This window comes from Alligator mississippiensis, chromosome 10, assembly GCF_030867095.1.
Source record: "Alligator mississippiensis isolate rAllMis1 chromosome 10, rAllMis1, whole genome shotgun sequence".
Classification (NCBI taxonomy): Eukaryota; Metazoa; Chordata; order Crocodylia; family Alligatoridae; genus Alligator; species Alligator mississippiensis.
Window position 1 is genome coordinate 32439700 of NC_081833.1, and position 18511 is coordinate 32458210.

The window sequence follows — 18511 nt, forward strand, 5'->3', positions numbered from 1 at the left end:
GGAAAGGCAGCAAAAGGGCACAGCAGCCCCCTTGACTCTCCAGGGAACTGGTGGACCTCCTGCATCTTAAAAGGAAGACCTACAAAGGATGGAGGACTGGAACCACCAGCAAGGAGGAATACTCTGCTCTGGTCCGGACTTGCAGAGAGCAAATCAGGAAAGCCAAGGCTCTGATGGAACTCCAGCTAGCTATAAATATCAAGGAAAATAAAAAGTCCTTTTTTAGATATGTGGGGAGCCGGAGGAAAAGCAAGAGCAACATTGGACCCCTGCTAAACCAGATGGGGCAACTGACAACTGACGCCCAGGAAAAAGCGAACTTGCTAAATGGGTACTTTGCGTCAGTTTTTCACCAGTTCCGTGGGGTGGCTCTGGCCACTATGGGTCAGGGAGGCCCAAGTGAGGGAGATTCCTTGTCCTCCATCGAAGCTGACCTCGTGAAGGAATACCTTGACAGGCTGAATACCTTCAAGTCAGCCGGCCCTGATGGGTTACACCCAAGGGTACTCAGGGAGCTGGCGAGCATCATAGCTCAGCCTCTGGCACGGATCTTTGAGAGCTTTTGGCGCGCTGGTGAAGTGTCCGATGATTGGAAGAGGGCCAGTGTCGTGCCTATCTTCAAGAAAGGGAGGAAAGTAGATCTGGCAAACTACAGGCCCATCAGCCTGACCCCTATCCTGTGGAAGGTCTTGGAAAAGATTATCAAGGAAGCCATCCTTAACAGACTAGCTGAAGGCAATATCCTGAGGGATACCCAGCATGGGTTTGCTGCGGGTAGGTCTTGCTTGACCAATCTCATTTCCTTTTATGACCAGGTGACTTATCACCTGAACAAGGGGGAAGAGATAGACGTTGTATACCTCAACTTTAAAAAAGCCTTCGATCTGGTATCCCACGATCACCTCTTGGCTAAACTGGCTAACTGCAGCCTTGACATCACCACAATCCACTGGCTGGGGAACTGGCTCTGCGGTAGGACCCAGAGGGTGGTGGTCGACGGGAGCCAATCGTCTTGGTGTGCTGTGACCATTGGGGTCCCACAAGGTTCTGTCCTAGGGCCTATACTATTTAACATCTTCATCAATGATGTGGACATTGGTGTCAGAAGTGGACTGGCCAAGTTCACCGACGACACCAAACTCTGGGGTAAAGCATCCACACCTGAGGATAGGAGGGTGATCCAGGTGGATCTGGACAGACTCATGAAATGGGCGGACAAGAACCTGATGGTGTTCAACACTGCAAAATGCAAGTTTCTCTTCCTTGGGAGGAAAAACCTGCAGCATGCTTATAGGCTCGGTAGTGCTACGCTGGTTAGCACTACAGATGAAAGGGACTTGGGGGTCATGGTTGACCACAAGATGAACACGAGCCTTCAGTGTGATGCTGCGGTTAGTAAAGCCACCAAAACGCTGGCTTGCATCCATAGATGCTTCTCAAGGAAATCCCCGGGACGTCATTCTCCCGCTGTACTCGGCCTTGGTGAGGCCGCAGCTAGAGTACTGCTCTGTCCTTGAGCCTATATTATTCAGCATCTTCATTAATGATGTAGACATTGGTATCAGAAGCGGACTGGCCAAGTTCACCAACGACACCATACTTTAGTGTAAAGCATCCACACCTGAGGACAGGAGGGTGATCCAGGCTGACCTTGACAGGCTCAGGAAATGGGCGAATGAGAACCTGATGGTGTTTAACACCAAAAAATGCAAGGTTCTCCACCTTGGGAAGAAAAACCTGCAGCGTGCTTATAGGCTCGCCAGTGCTATGCTGGCTAGTACTACAGATGAAAGGGACTTGGGGGTCATGACTGACCACAAGATGAACATGAGCCTTCAATGCAATGCTGCAGCTAGTAAAGCAACCAAAACACTGGCTTGCATCCATAGATGCTTCTCAAGCAAATCCCAGGATGTTATTCTCCCCTTGTACTCGGCCTTGGTGAGGCCATGGCTGAAGTACAGCTTCCAGTTTTGGCTCCACAATTCAGAAAGGATGTGGAGAGGCTTGAGAGGGTGCAGAGGAGAGCTACGTGCATAATCAGAGGTCAGGATAACAGACCTTATGATGAGAGGCTGAGAGTCATGGGGCTATTCAGCCTGGAAAAGCGCAGGCTTGGGAGCGATCTGATAGCCACCTATAAGTTTATCAGGGGTGCTCATCAGGATCTGGGGGAACATCTGTTCACCAGAGCCCCCCAGTGGATGACAAGACCGAACAGTCACAAACTCCACTGTGACCGATTCAGGCTGGACATAAGAAAGAACTTCACTGTCTGAGCCCCCAAGGTTTGGAATAGACTGCTGCCGGAGGCAGTTCAAGCACCCACTTTGAATGCCTTCAAGACAGATTTGGATGCTTATCTTGCTGGGATCCTATCATCCCTGTTGACTTCCTGCCCCTGGGGCAGGGGGCTAAACTTGATGATCCTCCGGGGTCCCTTCCAGCCCAAATGTCTATGAAATCTATGAATACTGCCTAGTAGTAGGCCGAGCAAAAACTGTGCTCATATGATACTGCGCAGTAGTATTAAGTTACTGCACAGTAAAAGTCACTAAAAGCCCGTGTGCCAGCACTACTGTGCAGTAACTATGTAGGCCCTGCCTCTGGCAGTGATGACTAGCACCCCAGGCTCCTGCTGGCCTGCTGCAATGACTGCTGGCTGGTCCATAGCCATCTGGAGCCTCCTGGCTCCCCCACATGTAGCGACTGCCTGCTTGGCTCCATCGCTCCATTCCAGGGCCACCACTGCTGCCACTACCGCATATCTGCCACCTGGACCCTGTCCTGCTGGCTGGACCCCGGCAGTAATTCTGGCAGTGGGCTGCTGGATGCCACCCCCGGGGCCACCATTGTCCTCCCAGGCCTTCAGCCCCACCACCTCTGGGCCCATTGTGCCAGTCAGGACTGGTGACTGCATATTGTCCAGCAGACCTGTGATGACGAGCAGTGGCTGGAGGTGTTCCAGATGACCTGGTCCACCTTTCAGGACCTTTTGGAGCAGCTCTGGCCCCACCTGGAGTGGCAGAAAACCGCTATGTGGCTGCCTCTCCCAGCTGGTCTTTGCCCTGCTCAGGCTGGGCATGCTTGCCAGCCTCTGCTGTGTGGGGCATCTCTTTGGGGTGGGCCAGTGCCGGGGAGGCCGTCCTGGAGGTGTGCAGCACTTGGAGGATGTGCTGGGGCACATGGTGCTTCACATGCACAATTCCCAGGCAGGGGCGTGGGGTTCTGTGCCTGGGATATCCCCAGTGCATCAGGGCCCTTGATGGGACCCACATCCCCATCACCTGCTCACCCTGTGATGACTGCCTCTACTGTAGCTGGAGGGGCTTTCACTCCGTTGTGCTCCAGGTCATTGTTGACCACTGTTGTGCCTTCACCAATGTGAGTGCCAGCTGGGCAGGCCGTGCCCAGGACACCTGCATGTTCTACAACTCCACCCTGCCAGCCCTGGTGCAGAGTGACTGCTTTGTGCCGGGGGGGGGTGTTGGACCTGCAGCTGGGTGCTGTGGTGGTCCCACCTCTCCTCATTGGAGGCCTTGCCTATCCAGTCCTGACCTGGCTCATGTGTCCCTATACTGGCCAGGTGGAGCCCTGCCAGGCCCACTTTATCTGCTGCTTGGGTTGGACCTGTGCCTGGTGGAGTGTGCCTTCAGCTGCCTCAAGGGATGCTGGCACACCCTCACTGCCTGCCTTGTTTGCCAAGGACAACCTCCCCCTAGTCATTGTCGCAGCCTGTGTGCTGCATAACATCTGTGAGGCTTGGGAAGAGCTCTTCTGTGAGACCTGGGAGGAGGAGGATGCCCTGCATCAGAGGCATCACCTGTCGCAGCAGTGGCAGTGGTGGGCCCTCCCCACCAAGGCCCCAGGAGAGCTGCACACCCACCCCTGGTGTCCAGGGCACCATGTGTGAGAGGCGCTGGTTGACCACCTCCTCCTGCACTCCACACTGTAGCCTTCCTGGACAGCTGCCCTCAGACCTCCACCTCCCCACCCACTCCCAGCATCATGCTCACTGCAGGCACATCTCAGAACAAGTGTTTTATTCATAGATTCATAGATGTTAGGATCGGAAGGGACCTCAATAGATCATCGAGTCCGACCCCCTGCATAAGCAGGAAAGAATGCTGGGTCTAGATGACCCCAGCTAGATGCTCATCTAACCTCCTCTTGAAGACCCCCAGGGTAGGGGAGAGCACCACCTCCCTTGGGAGCCCGTTCCAGACCTTGGCCACTCTAACTGTGAAGAAGTTTTTCCTAATGTCCAGTCTAAATCTGCTCTCTGCTAGCTTGTGGCCATTGTTTCTTGTAAACCCCGGGGGCGCCTTGGTGAATAAATACTCACCAATTCCCTTCTGTGCCCCCATGATGAACTTATAGGCAGCCACAAGGTCGCCTCTCAACCTTCTCTTGCAGAGGCTGAAAAGGTCCAGTTTCTCTAGTCTCTCCTCGTAGGGCTTGGTCTGCAGGCCCTTGACCATACGAGTTGCCCTTCTCTGGACCCTCTCCAGGTTATCCGCATCCTTCTTGAAGTGTGGCGCCCAGAATTGCACGCAGTACTCCAACTGCGGTCTGACCAGCGCCCTATAGAGGGGAAGTATCACCTCCCTAGACCTATTCGTCATGCATCTGCTGATGCACGATAAAGTGCCATTGGCTTTTCTGATGGCTTCGTCACACTGCCGGCTCATGTTCATCTTGGAGTCCACTAGGACTCCAAGATCCCTTTCCACCTCTGTGCCACCCAGCAGGTCATTCCCTAGGCTGTAGGTGTGCTGGACATTTTTCCTCTCTAGGTGCAGCACTTTGCATTTCTCCTTGTTGAACTGCATCCTGTTGTTTTCTGCCCACTTGTCCAACCTATCCAGGTCTGCCTGCAGCTGTTCCCTGCCCTCCGGCGTGTCCACTTCTCCCCATAGCTTTGTGTCATCTGCAAACTTGGACAGAGTACATTTGACTCCCTCATCCAAGTCGCTGATGAAGACATTAAAGAGTATCGGTCCAAGGACCGAGCCCTGCGGGACCCCACTGCCCACACCTTTCCAGGTCGAGACTGACCCATCTACCACGACTCTTTGGGTGCGACCCTCTAGCCAATTCACCACCCACCGGACTGTGCAGTCATCCACATCACAGCCTCTTAACTTGTTCACCAGTATGGGGTGGGATACCGTATCGAAGGCCACGATCTGCCTGCCACAAACCCGTGCTGATTTCCTCTCAGCATAATTTGTCCTGCCGGGCTCTCACAAATGTGAGCCTTGATAATTTTTTCAAAGACTTTGCCAAGGATGGAGGTGAGACTGACTGGCCTATAGTTGCCCAGGTCCTCCTTCCTCCCCTTTTTGAAAATGGGGACCACGTTGGCCCTTTTCCAGTCCTCCAGGACTTGGCCCATGCGCCACGAGCATTCAAATATTCACGCCAGTGGCCCTGCAATGATGTCGGCCAGTGCCTTCAGCACCCTCGGATGGAGCTCATCCGGGCCTGCCGACTTAAAGGCATCCAGTTCTTCCAAGTGACTCTGCACCGTCCCAGGGTCTACGCATGGAAGTCTGGCATCTTGCTGCTGCCTTTCTACAACCCCAGTGAGAGACTCGTCGTGCCCCTCACTTAGGAACACTGAGGCAAAGAACTCGTTGAGGAGTTCAGCCTTGTCCCCCCTGTCTGTCACCAATTGTTTCTGCCCATTTAGCAGGGGTCCTATTCCTCCCTGGGCCTTCCTTTTACTCCCTATATAGCTAAAAACCAATTTCTTGTTGTCTTTTACTTGGGTTGCCACCCTCAGCTCCATGGTAGCTTTGCCCTGTCTAACTGCCTCCCTGCAGGCACGAGCAGAGGAGGTATATTCATCTTTGGTGATCTCTCCCTGTTTCCACTTTTTATGTGCTCCCCTTTTGTCCCTTAGGCTGCCCTGGATTTCTCTGGTCAGCCAGGGAAGCCTCCTGGCCCCTTTCCCTCTTTTGCCTCGCTCGGGGATTGTCTTGCTTTATTCCCCACATCAAACAGACTCCCGTACCTCCAACAAACAGAGCATCCCCCACATATCCAACAACAGAGCCCCTCCATCACCCACCCCACCCACCAACAATAAAACATCCTCTCCCCTGTGCAAACTATTTAAAATGTGGTTTGTGTGCTGCCCTGGGGTGGGAGGCCATAGGGTGGGGATGCCTAGGGGGCAGAGCCTGGGGACAGGTGTGTCTACACCCCAGCCTGTGGATGTTCCCACATGGATATGCATGCCACAGTGACACCAGCAGGCAGGAGACTCACCCAGGGATGACAGCAGGGGCAGGTGGGTTAGGGTCAGGGGCTAAGCAGCAGGTGGCATGAAGGCAACTGCCAGGGCCAGGACAGTGTTCAGCACTCAGCAGTTGTCATCTGTGGTCTACACTGCCCTGCCCAGGACTGTGGTCTGCTCCTGCAGGGCATCCACCCGCTCCATCCAGGAGCTGCACCCAGAATTTCTGATCTGCCCGGTCCCAAACCTCCTTGTGGGCCAAATCCTCCACCCCCCACCTGTCCTGGTGGGCCATATCCTCTTCCTATCAGGCCCATGTAGCCGCCAGATGGTCTTCTGACATTGTCATCAGCTGGTCCAGGAGGACACTGTGGCCCTGGGTCTGCTTCCTGCAGAGCTGGTGTATCCTCAGGGCACTGGCTGTGAGTGATGGTGACCCTGAGGATGCATCCCAGCTGCCAACTGCGGGCTCTCCCCTGTGTGCAGCCGCAGGGCCTGCAGAGCCATGAGAAAGTAGCTGTTTGTGAAAGTTTGCAACATTTCTGAGATAAGATGCTCTGTACGAGGAGCCATGTGCTGCCCGGCCTCATACTGGGGGTCAGGCATGCATGGGTGCCCAGGGACCATGGTAAGTTGGGCAGGCAGGCCTGGGTCCAGGTGGTTGCTGGCCGAGCCCCTTGTCTCCTCTCACTCTGCAGGGGCAGGTGGGCTGCTGGGTGCTGGACACAGGCATCCTGCTTCCCCCACCCTGTTCCCAGGGTGGGACAGGATAGGACAGGCTCCTGGCAACACCTGCTGCTGTGGCTCCAGATCCTGCTGCTTCCCCCCTTCCCCTCCCCCGCAAGCCAGCCTGTCTCCTGTGCTACTGCCAAGTCTGTGGCGCCCTGGCTCATGGGGCGCAGGGCTCCTGGACTACTGGAATAAGGCGCTGCCCCTGCTCTTGCCCTCCCTGCAGGGGGCCTCTCCAGGGAGGCTCCCTGGAGCCAACTTCTCCTCCCCAGTGCCGGTGCTGTGCCCTGAGTGTGCCCATACTGCATGTGTCCCAGGTGGTGTGCGAGGAGCTGTTTGTACGGACCAAGGTGTGCCTGACCCACTATGCCCTGCTGCTGGTAATCCCCATGTTGTCCTGGGCACACCTGAGCAACTGGCATGGGACCCTGAGCTTTAACGGAGCAGGGGCCAAGCCTAGGCTGCTCCGTAACCTCCACTACCACCTGGAAGGCTACCTGGGTCTGTGCTACACGTCCCTGCCCCCTGGACATCACCACTGGAACCTGGAGGCCATGGGAATGTGACTGGGCTTAGCAGGGAGCAGGGGACAGGAGCAGGGTCTGGGGGCAGGGGGCAGGGCTGAGAGGCCCTTTCCCCCAGCACATGACTTACCAAGTTACCAGATCTGGCCTGGCTGGTGACTCCGCTCGGTCCTGGCTGGTGGCTCTTCAGATGGCAGGGCATGGTGTGCAGGTGCCCAGGCAGCCCCTCCCCCCCCTGGGGAGCAGCTCTGCTGGTAGCTGGCAGTGACATGGCCAGCCATGCCCCATGGCTGGGGCTGAGTCTGCAAAGCTGTCATGGCAAGAGGTGGCCTGGGCTCCCCAAGCTGCTGGTGGAGGCTGCAGGTGGGGAGCTCAGTGGGATGGGCTGCCACAACCCCAAAGGGCCCTGCCCCAGTGACACATCACTGCAGGTGCCAGGCCGGGGCAGGGGCTCGGGGGCCCCACGGTACCTTGCCAATCGCCTCCTGTGACCAGTTGGGGCCCTGAGTGGCAGGCACTGGTTTGGGTGATGGCAAAGCCATCGGGGCTCCTGTACCAGCTCTCCAGGCCTCTGTACGGCTGTCCCTGCCAGGCCTGGGCAGGTGCTTGAAGTGCTCAGCACAAGGGCATGGCACAGGGCTGGCAGCCATGCCATGAGGCAATGCCCCACAGCACCTGTAGGCTCCAGGCAGGCTGCTGGGGGTGGGCTGCAGGTGTGACAAAAACTTCTAAGGTCTGTGGCTCTGCTCCCTCACTTAGGGGTTTTTTTTTTCTTTCTCTTTCTTTGTTTTTTCACATGTCTGTTAACCATGGTTGCTGCCTACGTGACCTGGCTCAGGTAGGAGAGGGTGTATCTAGCCTCTCCATTGTTCTGAGTTCTGACCACATGCCATGGAAGCTAGGCTTAAGCCAGTGTCACTCCAATAGGTAATGCTGATGTTTTCCAAATTGATTGGTCAGCATCAAATAACACTTGTCCATGACTGGGTCCAGGTGACGAGGTCAGTCGGGCTATTTAAAAGGGTCCCTCCACGTTGTGGGGGGAGGCAGACATCTTCTGGTCACAGAATCAAGCTATGTACCTCCAGAATCCTCTGGACGTTGGTGTGAGTAACTTATCTGCATTTTAGCCAGTAACTTAAATCTAAGTGTTCTAGATGCGTACTAAAAGGGCCAACAAGCCCCTTATACTGTTTTGCTCAAGGCTGTTTGCTTTCAAAATTCTTTTTGGTTTGTATTCCTTCCCAATGCCTTCCCTTTCTAATCAATAAAGCCATCTATCGTAGCAAGCCTGGCAGTAAATGTTTGAGGGACTGGGCAAGCCTTTTTGCTCTCTTTGCTTGACTGACTATGGGAGGCTACTTTCTATGCTTCAGGCTATAAGAAGCACCCAGATATATCCTGCTGGGGCTAAGCAATGCCTAGGTCTACAGGGCCTGTGTACCCCAAGTGGCACAAAGCCCTAACAGAGACTGGAGGTTGGGTGGTAGCAGCAGTTACCACAGGCTTGTGGGTGTGCTCCGGGAAGGGGGTTGGCCAGAAGTTGGCACCTCTGGGGAGGCATCCGAAGCTTGGTTTTGCTCGGGTGCAGTGAGGTGGGCAGCTTAGCACCAGAACGCCCCCTACTGGCCCACCACAGTAGCCAGCTTGAGCTGGCCCCAGTGCCTGCAGCTGGGCCTGGGTACTGACAGGCCTGGCAGGAGCCTGGAGCAGCCTGCTTGCCTGGATGGTGCAGGTCTGACAGCTGCATGGCGCTGTGGTGCCAGGCAGAGGTGCTGGGGTATAGGCAGGCTGGTGTGGCTAGCCTGAGGCCTGGGGTAGCCTCAAGCTCCCTGCACACGTGCCCCAGGGCTCAAAATGCCTGCAGGCTTTTAAGGGCCTGAGGCTGGGGCTGCCATAGAGCTGGTCCAGATCTGGGGCTGGCCCCCTAGTGGTAGCGCTGACTAGGACCAAATTTGCTCCTGGTTGGTTTCTACATGTATGTTACGTACTACTCGGACGTAAACTTACTACTTGCATTTGCCGGTAGCTAATTTGGTTGCGAGTAGTGTCATTTACTGTACAGTAAGCATGCACACATGTAGACATGTGTGCTTACTGCTCAGTAAGCTATGCTACCGCACAGTAAAGCATCTCATGTAGATGTACCCACTGTCTGGAATAAATCAGTCTTGCAAGAGTAGAATAGTGTAGAGTAGAAAAATGTTGAAACCCAAAGCTGAGAAAGAACATGCATAGAGATTAGTCTTTTTAGTAGGGTTATGGCTGAATTCAGGTGAGCATGAGGTGTAGTACAGAGGAGTGAGGGAAATGTTTGTAGTCAAGGAAAAGTAGATACGGAAGAGGGCTGGGGCCTTGGGCCACTCCTCATTTCACGTACTTTCTATTTTAATGGCATAACTTTGCCAGAGCTGTCACTGAGGTGGAAGTTTGTGTGAAAATCTGACGTCATGGGTGCTATATACATACAGCACACTGGAAATGTCAGGAATCAAGCGCTAAACTTCTTTAAACTTTGCATTCATGTGGCAAACAGTATTTATTTGACATTTCTGATGAGCTCACCTGAATCCTGCCAGCTAATCAGTCTCTACTGGGGCTGTTCCAGTATTCCAAATCTGGAAGCCATTTTAAATATCTACTGCTATTTTCTTGCATACAACATGCCCCTGAATAAGATACATACCTTATTTTTGAAAGGCAGGATGAAGAAAGAAAGATCTTTCCTTGCTTCTGCAGCAGGAGCCTTTGGTAGCAGGAAGAAAGAGGCAGGGAGAAGAGAAAGTGTCCATAGACAACAGATTCGGAGCCCCATGTGCAGCACTGCACTTACTTTCACTTCATCTCCTACTCCTCCCCTTCCCGACGCCCCAGGAAGTGCTATTGCCATATTGCCTCGCTTATAATGCACACCCTAAATTCCAGCAGCTGAATTTTGGGACGAAAGTGTGTGTTGTATGTGAGGAAGTATGGTAATTTGAAAGAAAACCAGCTTTTGTGTATGGAATTTACCCTCCTCCCTTTTCCCAAAAATTCCTCTGGTTTAAGGGAAACAACTGCTCCTATTCATACCTAAATTGATGACTCTTCTCGGGCTCATGAATAGCTCATGAACCACCAGGGCTTGAAATGGTTTTTCTGTATCCAAGGAAAACTGATAACTCAGGTTTTTTCAGTTGCAGAGGTCCTTTGTATCTGTTTGGAAGGTTACCGGATATTCACTCTTAAATCTGTACCGACCTCATAGGTGCGAAATAGCTAATCCATGTCGTGTATCAAATTTAGAACACGTGCAATAAATTTTCTGCTATCCAAAGGCCCATGTATTGTAACACAAGCAATTTGGCTTTATGAGTAAGGCATATGAAAAGCAATGCTAAGTTTGAAAAAATGCAGCTGTCCAGAGAACGTTCTGAAATATTCTGTCTAAAATGAGGCCCAGAATCCCCCTTGGCTTGGGGTTGTAATTAACTGGCTTGTATTGGTCTCAGCATGGGATGACCTAGCTAAACTCAGTTTGGCCACTTGTGGCTGGTGAGGCCATTCCAGGGACATGACACAAAAATCTTTATCCCATCAGGTGGTCTTTAGTCCTGGTGCATATCTTCTCATTCTTATTAACTTTATTATTTGAGACTATTTATTAGTTTAGTACATGTAGCTAAAGTCTAATTAAACAAACCATTCCGCTCCAAATATCCAGCTTGAGCTCTTTCTACCAGTGCCCAGAGGTCCCTACAAGCTGCTTGTTCTCTTTAGCCCTAAAAAGGATAGTGCTTTGACAGTAATCTCTGCTTGTTTCTCTCACCTCATAGAAACTAGAGCATCTGCTACAAGGATGTCAGGGAGCTTGTGCTTTCCTGCAGGGGGCCATTCACAGTGTGGAATCTGGTAGACTGCCGGAAAAAGCTGCGGTAAGTGTCACTCTACTACTGGATACAAGTGTGTTGCAGAGAGCAGGATGCTGGACAGCCTGTGGGGAGAAACTGTGCAGCCTCAGATTTTACTGATATAATAGCAGGTTCTAAATACAATGCATGCCACTGCATGCATCTGAGACTTTTGCTGCATTTTTAAAATTATTTAATTTAATATTGAAACACTTAAGGAAATTACCTAGAGTAAAAAAATTAAACAGCAGGTGTCTAAATAGCAAAGAACTAGGAACTGGGACTCCGCATGTGGTTTAGTGAGAAAAAAAAGGGATTAAAAAGGCAATTAACTTTACCATGAATTTATCATCAAAGTACTGATGCAGGGATGGGTGGAGGCATAGTTACTCATTTGTGTTAGCATACCACCCTTATCCTTTCCTGGGGCAGTTGGGAGACTTTGCCAATCATTAGATTTATGACAATGAGCCACTGTCGTAATTAATACATGTTGGGAGGAAAGAAAGGTGCTAATAGTATCTTTAGGTCTGAAGAGCACTGATTGTATTAATAAAATGCAGTCTTTGTTAAGGAGCTGTCTTTGTTAAAAAAAAATCCTCAGGAAGGGCCCAGGACTGTTCAGAAAGAGTGTCATTGGATTGTTCTTTCTGACAAACCTGATGCAGATCTGGAAGAAATGAGTTCACTTATGAGATTGATTTTGATAGGAGAGAAAAAAGTGCTGAACAGCTCTTGCTTTCCAAGTCTGATCTTCCAAGGACAGAGAGAAAAAGGTGGGGAAGGGGGAGAACCAGGATAAAAGGAAGGTATGTAGAGCAGGACACATTTTTCTCTCTGCAGTTACCATTAAATAGCTTAAAAATTCAATTAACCATACCAATCAAATGGAAGCAGACTTTGAGCAGGAAAAATTAAGCTGTGCTAGAAGGCAGCTACCAAGCAAAGACTCTTTAACTACAGCACTCTGTCTGTTGCTTCTCCCCAAACATTTATTGTCTCAAGTGTTGACATCTAGAACTATAAAATCCTGAGTGTTGTGCAGCCTTTTCTAAGTCTTGTTTGTACAAGACCTGTCAGTTTTGACACTATTCAGCTATTGAAGTCTCTCTCTTCTCTTGAGTACAGATCTTCAGATGCAGAAACCTCTACATCACTACCAACCACTGCAATAGCAGCTTTCTGTTACCAAAAGTTAAATGCATCTTCAAGGTGCATGAAGAATTAGTTGTCATGTAGTGCAGTGTGTTCTGTCCTCCAACTGAGAGTGCAGGATTGGGCTCAAGGGTAATGTTCTCACCTCAGAAGCTTTGTGCCTGGTAGCAATGGTGGTACCTCTAGCATTGAGCAGCCATTACCATTTTTACCACTAAACTGAAAATATGAAGACACTCTCTGTGCTTGTGTTCCATTGCTGCTACTTCAGGAGTTGCTGTATTGAGTGAGTGCCACAGCAAGACATCATGAGGAAAGTGCCAGAGTAGATGCAGGTTTACTTCTTTGCAGTGGAAGCTTCTAAGCTTTTGGTATAGGGACAGTGTACTGGTAGCTGGTATAGGCCCAATCTGCCAATTGAGTGCCCCTCAGAAAGTGCATCAGTTAAAGATACTGTCTCAGATCCTTCTTCCTTCTGCATGCACATGTGCAGACACAAGCACACATGCCATCAGAGATAACCTGGGAGTCCAGCAAGGTCTGGCTCCTATAGACCAGGGATCTCATGAGCTGACTGTGGGTGGCAAAATGAAGACAAGGCTTCACTTTCCTTGTCAAGAAAAAAAAACAAAACATTGAACTAATTTGGGCTAGTCTTAGCTTATTAAGGCAAGAGTCTGCATCACAAAAGAACATCACATGTTTTTGGGCAAAGAGGCCAAGGATTCAGTGGTTCCTGGACCTTGGCTCTCCTCTTACCTTAAGGGTCCTTATAGGGTGGGGGTGAGGTACACAGAGGGGTCAGGGAGTGTTTCGCCCCTGCCATGTGCCCCTCCCCTCCTCCCCAGCTACAGTCTTAAACTTTATAATAGTTAAATAACCATATCCACCTTTCTCTAATTCCTCAGGAGGCTGCTGTTTTGTTCAGGAATTACAGACAGTTAATGAAGAATGTTCTTGATGACACACGGCTGGTCAAACTACAGCTGGAGGGTGGCGCCCTCCTGGCTAAGCTGAGGAAGGAAGAGTCCTGTGTAACCCTCACTGATGACTACAGGTAAACCTGTGGGAGAGCAGAAAAGGAATAGATAAAGTTGAAGCAAAGTAGGCAGAAACCCTTCTTTTGCTTTCCTCACAAATAGTGCCAGTTTGACAGCAGCTCTGCTGTACTAGGATCCATTTGTGGAAGATATCCATCACATCCTAAATTTTTGCTGGTTTTTTTTTTCCTTTTTTTCCTGACATTTTCCCCCATTTCCAAGGTGGTCCCTCCCCCTTTCAAATTCTTATAGACTTTTACAGCAGATCCCTTTGGACAACACTGAGTTTCTTTCCAAAACCAAACCAGACAGTTTCTGGTGTGAGGCCACTAGGGTTATGCGGTGGTCAGATCTCACATATGAATGCATGTCACAAACTTCTTACAAAGCTCAAGTCTTAATGGATGATGCCAACAATGCTCATATGCTAAATCAATACTATGATCCCTACCATTTTTTTCACAATGAGAGAAATTTTTTTGGGGGGTGGGTATGAATTAGAAGCCATATTTTTTGTTGGAACGAGGTGCAGGTATAGTTTGCACACATGCATGATGTTCCTTGCATGGAATTGTACGTGCTGTTTGAGTAGCTGCCTCTTTGATTTACATCTGCCAAAGAGAAGTTATACTTTTAAAACTGTTCCTGGCACAATATGGAAGTGTACTTGGCACAATGTTGTTACTTGTTTTCATTGGACTTGGGGATAATCTGATAAGGGGTCTAAGGCTGAGCAATCAAACCATCCTTGCCTGAGGAGACAGCTGTCAGGGGATTTTTAGTGGTGCAGTGTGAGTGTGCATAAGACTCAGCAGTCTAATTTGTAGTAAAAAGCTTCAAACACAGTTTGTATCTATGACAGGGGAAAAGTACATGAGAAGTATAGGATGGGATTGTGGAATAGCAGATGAGCTAAGTTGGGGATGGAGGTCATGTTGTGTTTTATCAGTGTCTGTCTTGGATGAAATCAACATGATCCTAAGTCGAGACAAAGTGGATACAGAGGAATGGGAGGCTTTGAGCAAGTCACAGGTGGCTAAAAAGCTGCTGAGGTTGCACACATGCATTTTGATTAAGCGGGAGAAGCAGAGTTATGTAGCTGGGAGGCTAATAGAGATGAAGGTACTGCAGAATGAATTAGTAGTTGTAGAAGTCAGCCTGATCATGAGATTTCTGCTAAACACATTCTGCAGTGCTAGAGCAAGAGTGGAAGAATTGGACGCCAGGCCTGGGGGCTGGCAGGGCTTACCTGGCAATGGGAGAGTGGAGCAACAAAGTTAAGGATAGGGGAGAGTGTAGCACAGAGAATCAACAGTCAGATCAGTTAAAGAAAGATAAGAGAGGTCAGGAAGAAGAGGGCTGGGAGTGATGAAAAATCATTAAGTTTGATGCTCTGGAAGTCACAGAAAGGCTCAGTGGTAGGGCATGGGGTTGGGGGTCATGGGCTAAGACAAGAGAGACTAGATGATGGTTAATGAGAGGGAACTCCATAAGATAGATTAGTACTTGGTGGAAAACCAACTTAAGGGCTTTTTGGCCAGTTGGAGGTTTGATCCAGGGCTTCAGGTTGAATTCGAGAGGTGATGGTGAGGAAAGGTTCAGTGGCTCATCAGAATAGAAGCCAATGAGGATGAGTGTGGGAGACTGTGAAGAAAAGGTCAGGGAACTAGAAGTTGGAAGTGGAGAAAGGGTGATAGGGAGGAGTTGGACAATGAGGATGGAGAGAGAAGCCAAATGCAGGGCTGTTCCAGTGGGGAGAGAGAGGGAGAGGTAAAAAGGACTGAAAAGGGATAGAGAAAAACAGCCCACCACTGCCCACACTGGCTGATTTGGAGTGGGCAATGCAAAAGGCGAGATTTCTGTTAGACCAGGCACTTGCAGGTGCGGATATGGATTTTTTGTGTGAACCAGGAACAGAAGGAAAAGAAGAGGTTGTGGATGGCTGTGATCTTTGCAGAGTGGCATTCCAGAGTCAGCAACTCATGCTGGTGGGGACTGTAGAGAGGGAAAAGTAATCAGGAATGGGAGGTAGAGCCAGTGGGTAACACAAGGAAAAGAACACCTTATAGATCACGTTTAATGACCTTTCTAGTGTGCTGTTTGGCAATCAGTTGCAGGCATCCAGTAAAGAAAACTGCTCTGATCAGTGCAAATAAAATTTTAAGAGAGGCCTATCTAACAGAGGCATTACCTGTGGAGAGTTTAGCCATTTCATAATTTAGTGAGGATAGGAGAAAATGTACTTTCCCCATTTAAAAAAATAAGTCTTAACCACACTCCTTGCAGACAGGGCTACAGGGAAATTTTGGGCTTTGAAACTTGATCTGGGCAGAGCCCTCCTGGAGTCTGAGCCTTTCTGCTGGCTTTAGAGATAAAAACCTTGTTCTGCTTGCTCAAAGCTGCAAGTGTTCGAGATAGGCCTGCTGAGTATGGTCCGCAGATATTTGTTTTGTTTGTTCTATAAGGGTTGGATCCAGGATATCTTGAAGTTAGTGAAAATACACACCTGGAGCCTGATCTTCATGGCACTGTCAAGCCTGAGAAATTTGGCTGAGCATCAACAGGTGGGTGAGGGTTGGCATCTCTCTCCTTCCAGACTGTGGAGTGGTTGCAGAAGCTGTAATACACATAGGGCATTTTTACACATGTATGCATTGCAGCACCGGGTGCTTTGAAAAGCACGCAGTGCTGTGACGCATGCAGTCGTATAAGCGATGAAATGCATGTCAGTGCTGAGAAAATGGCGGCAGCATGCTTTTGAACTAAAACACCTTGGAGGTGCTTTAGTTCAAAAGTGCACTGCTGCCATTTTCTGTGCGCTGACACGCATTTCACCGCTTATACAACTGCTTGCGGTGCAGTGCAGTTTGCCTCAGCTTGCATACGAAGCAGACTCCATTAATTGAGTCTGTTCCAAATTGGCGAATATCCAATGTGTCGCTGGAAAAAAATATGTGTATAAATGCCCATAGTGGGTGGGCTAAAGTAGCTGTCCACACCTCTTATGTATTCCTGTGGTACAGCAGAGTACCAAGGAATTCCTGTGGTTCCACTCCCATCCTTAACTCACTGTTGCCTGTATCCTAATCCCTTCAAAGAGGGGAACCCCACTAGTTCCTCTGCCAGGGAACCCTGTAAAAGTTGGGGTAGTTTTAGTCCCTTCTGGATACCCTCCATGTACATGCACAGCCACTTAGAATTAATGTAGGTTGTCCATATACAAGGCTGTCCATGTACATGCACAGCCTTTTCTTAGAATTAATTTGATGATGATAAGCATTTCTGGCTTTAAAACCACAAGCCTCATTTTGCAAACTCAGTGCGGGGTTTATGAGACCCCACTCAGTTTCAGAGCAGGGTAGATAAAAACTTGCATGTTTACCAGTATGCCTATAAAACTTGCACTGGAATAGCTGCAGTTTTACAGTGGAACAAAAGGGCAACATTTGGTGGCTGACATTTGGGGACAACAAAGGCACTGAATCACATCTGCGCACTTGACCTTCACTTCTGCATTTCCTGGCATTGAGGTTCTGAATTGTATCATTTTATCAGTGTGGCAACTTCTTTGTTTGCATTTAAATAGACTTGGGATTTAATTATTTGTAAAATAAGAGTTCAACACTGTTTTTCCTTTTATCTTCAAACCCCTTCACTCCCCTGCCAATTTTTGTCACTTGAGTCACATTTTCCTATTTTTAATATTGCTCTCTCTCCTATTGTGGCATGAAAGCCTGATAGAGCCAGGGGAAGGTGAGTGTTTGCTAATAGCTAGACCAGGGAAACAAGGAGTCTGACTTTGTGCAGGCTGTTGTCAAAGACAGAGAGAAACAATGGGGAAAAAAATAACAGTATTCTCTCATAACTTGTGGGAAAAGTGCTTTTTGGTGGTTGTACCAATAATAGGTGGAACACTTCTGACTAATGTATGGCTTTTAAGTTGAATGTGTCATTTGAATAATTCATTGATAAGGATTGATTTAAAAAGAAAATGCTGATCCAGTCAAGTCATTCCCTCTGGGGTTACATGGATGAGAGGCCACCTGTGTCTTGTACAGAATGAATATAGAGCCATGTCCAGCAAACCTTTTACAAAGAACATTCCTAGCACACTTTCTGGCTCTGGACATCTAACACCCCTTGCTAATTTGCAGCTGTGTGTGATTGAAAATTCAACTCAGATAAAGTAGGATGATAGAGAAAACAAACCTAGTGGAAAACAGTTAATGTCTTGCTGCAGTTTAATGACTTCTGCACTAAACTACCCAGGAGCTCATGTCTGTCCTGGGAAGGAGGCAAGTTTGGGCTCCCTGTCACAGAATATTTTCTGGCAAGCCCCTTCTGGGGAGTGCACTGCAAACAAAACTCCCTTCAGTCATTCTTAGTAATGAGACTTTCCCCTCTTATATTAGCTTTGGCTCTTTTTGGTCCTTCCTTCTCCCTCTAGCAAATCATACACCATTCTGGGTGTGTCTACACGAGCCATTCACTGTGCAGTTGTTACTGTGCAGTCATTTAGTACTTGCTTAATCAAGTACTAAAAGACTGTGGAGTAATCAGCATTACCGTGCAGTAGCATCCCGGCACGATTGCCTAGTGATGCTTACTGAGTAGTAGCTCGTGACTACTGCACAGTAGTATCATGTCACTGTTCGTGCCCAGCAATGCTTCCGTGCAGTAGTCACGAGCTACTGTGTAGTAAGTGTCTCATGTAGATGCGGCCTCTGAGTGGCTCATAGCACTTAGAACAGTCCCCTTGTCTTTGATTCTGACCTGTGGGCTTCTAACTGATTTGCTAAACCAGAAGTGTAAGCGGTTTGCCATGGAAATGGATAGAGAAAGCATCCATGTAGGAGGCCCTGCTGAAATGAGAAGAATATGTTGTGGTATGTGAGCCTGTGTTTTTCAGGCAAAACTTGAAGAATCATC

The 18511-nt window shown here is 49.4% G+C and overlaps 1 protein-coding gene across 4 annotated transcripts in view; it reads left to right on the forward strand.

The window, feature by feature from the left end:
- PLEKHG4 (pleckstrin homology and RhoGEF domain containing G4) overlaps positions 1-18511 on the forward strand; it is a 185386-nt gene that overhangs the window by 86803 nt on the left and 80072 nt on the right. For all 4 annotated transcript variants that reach the window (XM_019490982.2, XM_019490984.2, XM_014595358.3 and 1 more), the window contains 2 exons: positions 11313-11411; positions 13451-13599. In XM_019490982.2, coding sequence (XP_019346527.2) covers positions 11313-11411; positions 13451-13599 — 248 coding nt within the window. The remainder of the gene's footprint in view (positions 1-11312; positions 11412-13450; positions 13600-18511) is intronic.